This window comes from Otolemur garnettii, unplaced genomic scaffold (genome assembly GCF_000181295.1).
Source record: "Otolemur garnettii isolate 467f Iridium unplaced genomic scaffold, OtoGar3 scaffold00098, whole genome shotgun sequence".
NCBI classification, from domain to species: Eukaryota; Metazoa; Chordata; class Mammalia; order Primates; family Galagidae; genus Otolemur; species Otolemur garnettii.
Genome location: NW_003852493.1, coordinates 1,685,593 through 1,694,520, shown reverse-complemented (window position 1 = coordinate 1,694,520; position 8,928 = coordinate 1,685,593). Strand labels below are relative to the sequence as shown.

Below are 8,928 nucleotides of genomic sequence, written 5' to 3'. Positions count from 1 at the left end.
TATGAAAACACCACACTGTACCCCCAAAGTGCATCAATGTACACAGTTACCATTCAATAAAAAAAAAAAAAAAAGAATTTTAAGAGTAAAAACAAAAACAAAACAAACAAACAAAAAAAACAAAGAGTAATAAATTCTGGAGAAGTAACAAGGCAAATTATAAGGGCACGAGGCTTCCAGTGGTGGCAAACTGTGATAATATATGAGAGAAACTAATAGATAATAAGTTTTTAAGTAAGATTTAGTTTAGGAAGTCTTATCTCAGCACCATCTCCATCTCTAAGATGAAGGTTTTTCTTTTCCTCCCTGTATGAGAAGGATGTATGCCCTGCTTTTAGGTAGAAGAGGGAGGGCTGAGAGATTTTCTGTGCCTGCTTTTTATTACTTGCCTTCAGATCAAATGATCTTTATGTAACGTCACATATTTTAGGTAACACAATGATCCTCTCCATCCTTAACACAATCATTTGTGTACTTTCAAACACTTTGTGGTGAATCTTGAGTTATGTATACTTTCACACTATTTTTTTTTTTAAAGTTCAAAGCAGGCTCAGCACCTGTGGCTCAACGGCTAGGGCACCAGCTACATACACCAGAGCTGGTGGGTTAGAACCTAGCCCGGGCCTACCAAACAACAATGACAACTACAAGCAAAAATAGCCAATGGCGGGCACCTGTGTTCCCAGCTACTTGGAAGGCTGAGGCAAGAGGATCACTTGGGCCAAGAGTTTGAGGTTGCTATGAGCTGTGACACCACAGCACTCTACCAAGGGCAATATAGTGAGACTCTGTTAAAATAAAATAAAATAAAATGTTCAAAGCAATAGTGTCAGATAACTGACTTCCATAAAGAGACTATAGAGGGGTAATTCAATTTGAAATGAGGTCACACAGCGCATTTTCTGCCCACAGTAGTACTTAAATGTATTCCTGAGAACATGCCTAGATACGTTTTACATTATTTTCTTATTTAAAGGAATTTTATAGCATTGCAGCATTATTACCCCAAAGATAATATTTAGGTCTCTCTTTTCCTCAAATGTGTGTGTAACTTATATACATAGACATACAGGTAGACATTCTTACAAACCACTTTTAATTCAGGTAATGAAATTAATTCCACACATGAGCACATTACATAAATCCAAGTATTATAGAAATTATTATCATTTTCACAGGCCAGAATTTTACCAGCATATTAAAGCTGTAGTCATTCTCAAATTAAAAAGAAAAGATGTGGAACAGAGATGAGAAATCCAATTAATATTCTCATTTTCCTTCTCCTTTGTGCAATCAATGCTACATTTATCATGTTTTAATTTATGGGAAAGGTAATCCATATCAACGAACAGGTTCTCACATGAGATGGAGCACAGAAAAATATATACCATGCTTTATTCCTGAGTTATGCAGTAAATAAATTCTTTGTCCTTTGAGAGAAACTTACTCAAATTTGTATGCTAAAGCTCTTCCTCCAGTAATAATGCAAGACCGCTAGAGTCTTTTCCTCTTTATCGACTTGCAAGTCTACATATATAAGAAACAATGATTTGGTCTAGGATATAAATAGCTGAAATAAATTTCGTATTTTCTCATTTTTTTCTTGATGAAAAATATTTAAATGCAAGCTGCATTATAACCTTCAAATAACTTAATACCAGCACTAGAGGTGCTATTCAATATCTGAATACAAGTAAATGCTAGAGAACGCCAGCATTTTGTTTTAACTGCCGAAAGCTTTTTTATATTCAGTCCAATAATTACTGTTAACTTCTTATTCAAAAAGAATTGGAAAGAGGAAATGGAGTAGACAATTGCTTAAGAACTTTCTCTTAATCCAAAACAGGAGCTAGAGGGCATAAGAGAATTCCATGAATAATAATAATATAATGACAAGGAGCTGAAAATATTTTACAAAACTATATATTTCGCTAAGAACTCAGGGCAGCTCTATTCTTACTTTGTTATTTTTGCAGTTACAAGTGTGTTCACACAGTATCATAATTAGTTATATAAATATATTCTTTATATTTCACACAGTTAGGAACTATTACATCCATTTTTTCCTCTTAAAAGGCTAAGCCCCTATTGGATAAATAATAGATAATGCTGGTTGTTTGAGTGATTTGTTGGTTTAATGGAAACTGGGACTGGAAAAGTTAGGGACTTGCTCAAGATACAAAAGAAAGCACACAGCCCAGTCTTGAACCTGATAATGGTTTCATGTCTAAAGATTTTTCCTCCTACTTGAAAAATCTTTCTCCAATTGACTTTTTATTCCCCCATTTGTTTTGCAAATAATGCAATAGAGTCATGCCCCTAAGTCACTGATGATGATCACAGTCATAGCCTCTACTTTTTCCTACTTCCAACAAAGCTTAGAGGGATGGCATGCCTTAGAAAGCCAAAATGGGATGTCAAGGAAATACAGTTCAAACACTGCTTTCAAAGAACAATAAAAAATGTGAAAGGGCAGCACTCAACCAGCAGGGATCTCACAGACCACCAAGGCTTGTACCAAAGGTTTTTGTTGGTGAGGGATGCTGCAGAGCAGCACCGAGGAGGAGAGAAAAGAGAAGGGAGAAGAGGAGAGAGAGAAGGAGAGAGAGAAGAGGAGAGAGAAAAAAGCAGGAAGAGAAGAGGAGAAGGGACTAAGAGAAAAACACCCCCTTATATAGGTTCAGTTAGGGAAAGTCTCAGAATGGTGATGGGATGGTAGAATAGCCAATAAGGAGTCACTGCTCTGGCGGGAAGAGCCCTTAGGTGCAGGCCATAAGTTTGAAATTTTCAGTGGGTCATTGGGACAGGGAGATGAGGCAAGTTTTACTATTGGGAGATAAGATGTTTAGCGGGCAACTCCTGCTGAAAGGAGCTGTAACTTTAAGAGTGAGACAACTATGAAACTAGTTTATACAGTTTATACCTTTCATATGAAAGCTATAACCTAATTATAGCTTAAGAATATGAGGAGGAGGAGGGGAGGGGAGAGGGTGGATGGGTAGAGGAAAGGTGATTGGAGGGGTCATCTCTATGGTTTATCTTAAAAGGGTACAAGTGAATCTTTCTAACAGTAGAATATAAATGTCTTAACACAATAACTAAGAAAATGACATGAAGGTTATGTTAATCAGTTTGATGAAGATATTTCAAATTGTATATGAAAATACCACACTGTACTCCATGATTGCATTAATGTACACAGCTATGATTTAATAAAAAAAAAAAAAGAGTGAGACAACTAGTCTTGGTCTATTTGAAAGCAGGAAGAGGCTTTCTGGGAAAGGTGCCTTTCTGGGGCAATTATCTAACAAAATGCTACACATTTGTACATCTACGTAATGTTTGTATATTTGCTTTTTTATCTTTATAAGGTATTATATATCATTTGATCAGCTCTGAGGATTAGTAAAAAGAAATGAAAACATTTAAGTGCTTAAGGTACAATCAACTTATTCAAGTGTAAGTTTCTCAAACAGCCCTTTTCTTATTACTCAATTCTTCTCTACCTCTTACCATTCTGAGCTTTTTCATTTGTTCTAAGTTCCAAGAAGCAGAAATTTAGCCTTATTCACTGCTATATTCCCAGCACACAGAACACTACTTGGTATACGCTAGCATACTGAGTGCTGAAAATAATGTATTTAATATAACTTAATAGGTTTTTTGTTTAGCTTGGCAATTCCTTCTCTCTCTTTCTCTCCTTAAATATTAACATAGAAATAGGTTATAAACCAACAAAAATGACATTTATTTATGTTCTGAAAACAGAAATATTTAAAATCTTCTTCTAAAATCCAAGTGACACCAATTTACAAAATCCTAGGCTACTAATTGATAAGAAACATGCTAACAAATCTTAATGCTGAGCTATCAAGTTATAAAGTCAATATTCAGTTTTCTCAATGTTCTGAATTAGAATTGTAGAACATATCAGGTTTTTCAAATTTGTGGGGAATGGGCACAGAGGGCAGCAGGTTAGTTACCGCTCTCTGGAATTTTATTTAAACATATACAGTGTATGGTCTAATAAGAATCCCAGAAATAAAAGATCTTCACAGAGGTAAGTAATCTAGAAAAGATTTTAATTTCACTTAAAATAGACAAGTACCATATTTGTTTTGTGGTTTCTTCCATTTTACATCCCCTAAGTAACTTAGGATTATATATAAGTGTGTTACATATGAAAACATTATATTTGTTAAGTTAATTAATATAAATATTTAAACATCCCTAAGGATGGAACTTACAGAATTTAACTCCAAATTGTCCTGAAGATTCATTACAATTGCCTCTAAGAAAAAATATTTTTATCTACACTTTTATTCATGAAAAACGAGAATATCTACTTAGATTTTTTTCTCTAAATATACCTTTCAATATTTGTAGATTGATACTAAGGCCAAACACAGCATTAAACTGTGGAGAATTTTCTGAATTCTGTAAAAATAATCTAAAGGGATACTGTAGTAAAATATGTTAGGCACAGGTATTTGCATAAATTTGCTTTTGGGGCAGTTCACATGTTTTCTGTGTATCAATTCAAGTTTTCCACTGAAATAAGTTATGCTTTTTAAAATAACTAATTATTTGCAAATTCCATTTTTTACATCCTTATATAATTTCATTTATCTCAGACATCACTGGGGATGGCTCAAAGTCTATATACCTTATTTTAGATATAACTGTCCAAACACAGTCCTGTACCTGATTAATAACAAAACCACCAAATATTGTTATAGATAACATGAGTATTTAAAATGTATTAGTACATCTTTTAGATGTCAGTTTGATATGTGATTCACAGTTAAGTTCTTCAGCATTAGTTGTTCCTAGGCAGTCACATAACAGAGTCAAAAAGTAATTTAGGAAGACTCAGACCCAAAGAAACAAACAAAAAAGGAATATAGGTATTAACTATTTTTATGGTAGAATAAGAGAGCATTTACTTTCTCAAAGCTAAGTGTACGGAACTTTCTATCTGGCAAGAAAATATAGTTGTGTGACACATTTCAGCATTTTGGTGAACGAGGGACTGCATATACAAAGCGCTCCCAGAAAATAATAATAAATCTAAAAATTCCTGTTTCCTAGGAATCTTGATGTCAGATTCTTATCCTGCATAGGTTTAGGCTAATGTGTATGTCTTCATGTCTTAGTTCTTACCAAAGTAAGTTTAAAAAGTAAAACGGAAGTCAAAAACTTGGCATAAGTTTATAGAATAAAGATATAAAGTAAGAAAATGTTTTTGTGTAGCTATACAATATTCCTAAGATATAAGCTAAGGGTTAATACAAAAGGGTTCAAAAGCTAAAAAATTGAGCTTATAAAGTAAAAAAGTTGCCATGAGCTATACATTTATTATTGAAGTAAGAAAAATGTATTTTAGAAATTTGGTGTGGCCTAAGTGTATAGATTTTACAAATCTACTGTGGTGTACAGTAATGTCCTAGGCTTTCACCTTTACTCCACACTGGCCGACTGATTGACCAGAGAAACTTTGAGCCTTATAAGTTGTGTTCCTGGTAAATGCCCTATACAATATATTATTTTTTAATCTGTTATACCATGTTTTGACTGTACCTTCGCATGTTTAGATATGTTTAGGTACACAAATGCTCACTATAGTGTTAACATTGTCTAGCCATTCAGTATAGTAACACACGGTACAGCTGTATCACCGAGGTGTGATAAGCTGTCCCTGGGTGTGTAGTAGGCTGTATATAGTAAGGGGGTCTGTGTAAGTACCCCAGCGATGACAGAATCACCTAAAGACATTTTTCAATATTTTAGAACATATCCCCATTGTTAAGTGACGCATAACTAAAATCTATTAAAAAAGAATGTTTGTTCTATATTTGGCAAGGTAAAGCAAAGAAAGACCAACAAAACAACGCCTGAACAAAAACCCACTGGGCCTGGGTGTTCTGCAGGGCCTCTGCCATAAATGAAAATAATTTGTATTGCTCCACATACGCATCCATACTAAATTCCTTCAATATCACAGGTACTCACAACTATGCAGTTTTAGAATCAATATAAACTGAGATGAAATCTGAAATATGGGGATTACCAATAGGCCGGATTATATAACACGTGAACTTACCCTTCCAACCTTACGTCCGGCAGGCTTCTGTTAAGGGCAATCAAATCACTGGCCATAAGGTTAAATTGATTGATTTTAAACAGCTCTTTCATTTTCTCCTGGTCATCTTTAGGAATCAACACAGCCTTTCCCATTTCTCCCGGCCCTTCTTGGTTTCTTGAAATAACAGCTGTAAGACATACACAGATACGCACATACACAAACAAACAAATAATGAACTCAGTAAATAAAATTATGCATTAGGTGACATTCTAAAATGTATTATTTACATCCTAGGTTTAGCGAAATAATCATCAAGACTTTAATGCTTACAAACCACACACCATTTTGATTCATTAGCTCAATTCTGCATCGTGTCCTTCTAGTATAGTCACATTATATGATCTGACTGGTCATTGACTTAATAATTAAATAATATAAAACTTCAAATCTTAAACCTTCTTAATCATATTTTCATATTCTTATTAGAGAGAGTTGAAGTCGATCACTAGGGAGACCAAATTTTGCAAAACAAAAAGGAACTTTAGAAAATACAGCAAGAGTCATTTATTTTCCTATCTAATTGTTTCAGTATTTCACATATGTATGGTCATTTCATCTTCACACACGCAGGCAAGGCTGATAATCCTTTCTCCTCATAGCAATTCAATTCCTTTGTTAAGACACTTTGAACTGTGTCAAAACAAGTTTCATAGTGGTGATGTATAATTTCAAATGTTAAACTGCACTTGGATACATATGCTTCATAAAAAGACCTTCACAACAATGTTCGGGGCTTGGCTGTTCAGTAAGAGAATGCGGGATTCAATATACAGGCTAATGTATATGTCCACTTCTCTCAAGTTATCACCACACTAAACTCCTTTCTATCTCGAAAGTACATTTCTTTTGTTTTGTTTTGTTTTTATTTTTTTCTTTATTAAATCATAACTGTGTACATTAATGTATTCATGGGGGACAATGTGCTGATTTGATATACAAAGTGGAATGCTTACATCAAACTGATTAACATAACCATCACCTCCCTTATTTGTTGTGATAAAACATTTATACTGTACTCTTAATAGTTTTCAAATGTACCATTGCATTGTGCACATTAGGTGATGTTACGTAATGTGTGTGAGTGTAATTGTGTGTCCACACACACACATATCTGTATGCATGTTAACATGTAATAATAAACTAAGGTTCTAGTTGACCTTGAAGCACCTTTAACTTATTCTTCACAATGATATTAAATTAGGTTAACGTGAAAGGACTGTGTTTCTGTTCCTGACTCTGTCAATGTTTTGCTATATTATATTAATATTTCTTAACACATTAATCTTACTGAATTTAATTGGCACATAAATTAAAGTTCAAACATTTGAGAAGTAGCTTCATGAAGTAGCAATGAAAATAATTTTATGGTTGGGGGTCACCACAACAGCTATAACTTTTCCTAAGTATACAAATTCCAAAATAATATTAAAATATGGTAAAAACTATATTATACAGCACACAGAGCAAACTTTCCTCTGACTTGGCCTCCACAGTTATAAAACATCAGAACTGGTATCATTAGCACCAATATCCAATTGATCATCCAGGTCTCTGTGAAAGGTTATCCTTACTTTGGCATGACATGAATCAAAGCATAAAAGAGCATATCTAAGGATTTTAGCTATGGATGTCTGGAAAGTCATTTAGCCTTAAAATCCTCTTGTACATATAAAAATAGTAAACAGCTGGAAAATTTCATATGGAAGAGACATACGTATTGAACTTCAAACTATTTAAAAGTTGCCATCTAAAGAAAGTTTATGAAAATTATCATTCACTTTAAGGGACAAAAATAGAAATGATGGAAGATAGTTTATGAGAAATCACATTTTGCTCATTTTAAGAAATAAATTTCTAATAGTAATAATTTACCTTGGGGGTTCTTAAGCTTATTTTCCCTAGAAGCAAATGAAGTTGCTGGAGTCGCCTTAGGTCAATTTGTGCTCGTGGTAAGAGAATTTCATTTAAGGTAATTCCCATTTATAGTATTTTAAAACAAAGTGTTACATGAATTTCTGTGGTTCCTTCAGGAGGATTTTTGATTCTGAAGAGCATAATCAGGCTATAATAACTCCTATGTGCTATAGATATTCAATTTCAATTTTTTATTACATAGTCTATGCTGCAACTTTAATGGCATTTACAAATCAATGATTTCTTTTTTTATTATAAAATGTTTTACCTGGTTGAAACATTAAAATATGGTTAAGAAAGCAATTTCCCATTCACCCGTGTAAAAGTATGACTACCTTCACTCTCTTAAATTCTGTGGGTAGCCTGAGATTTAAAATGACATAGTGAGATTAACAGAAGAAAGGGATACAAATTTATTTTTAAGTGTACACATGAGTCTTCAGAAGGAAATTGAAGACCCAGAGAAAATATTAGGTCCCAAAGCTTATAAATTTTTTTATATGAGAATGATAAATTATGGAGATGTGATTAGACAAAAGGGCTGGGCTAGGCCGAGTAAACTGTGGCATAATGAGTGGGGAATACATAGGGAAAGGACTATGAGGTGAGGATTATTTTAGTAAGGTTGTTTTTGTCAGGTTCATTCCAACATTGACTCCCAGTTTCTGGTGATAAAAATGCTTTTTTCTTCCTGAGGAGTAAGGGCACCTTACTCATGGGAAATTTTATGACAGTCTTTAGAAAAGGGAAAGTTAGATAAAGCTTCTGCAGCTCAAAATAATCAATATGCCAATATGGCAGTATTTGGGAGTAGAATGTTCTGAACTTCTTCACCTTATATAAACTCTGACCAAAAAAAAAAAAAAAAA

At 33.7% G+C, this 8,928-nt stretch overlaps 1 protein-coding gene across 4 annotated transcripts in view; it reads right to left on the bottom strand.

The window, feature by feature from the left end:
• GALNT13 (polypeptide N-acetylgalactosaminyltransferase 13) overlaps positions 1–8,928 on the bottom strand; it is a 520,150-nt gene that overhangs the window by 293,090 nt on the left and 218,132 nt on the right. For 3 of the 4 annotated variants that reach the window (XM_003795944.2, XM_023516813.1, XM_023516814.1), the window contains one exon: positions 6,104–6,272. In XM_003795944.2, the coding sequence (XP_003795992.1) occupies positions 6,104–6,272 (169 nt within the window). The remainder of the gene's footprint in view (positions 1–6,103; positions 6,273–8,928) is intronic. The other variant, XM_023516812.1, reaches the window with a different exon arrangement.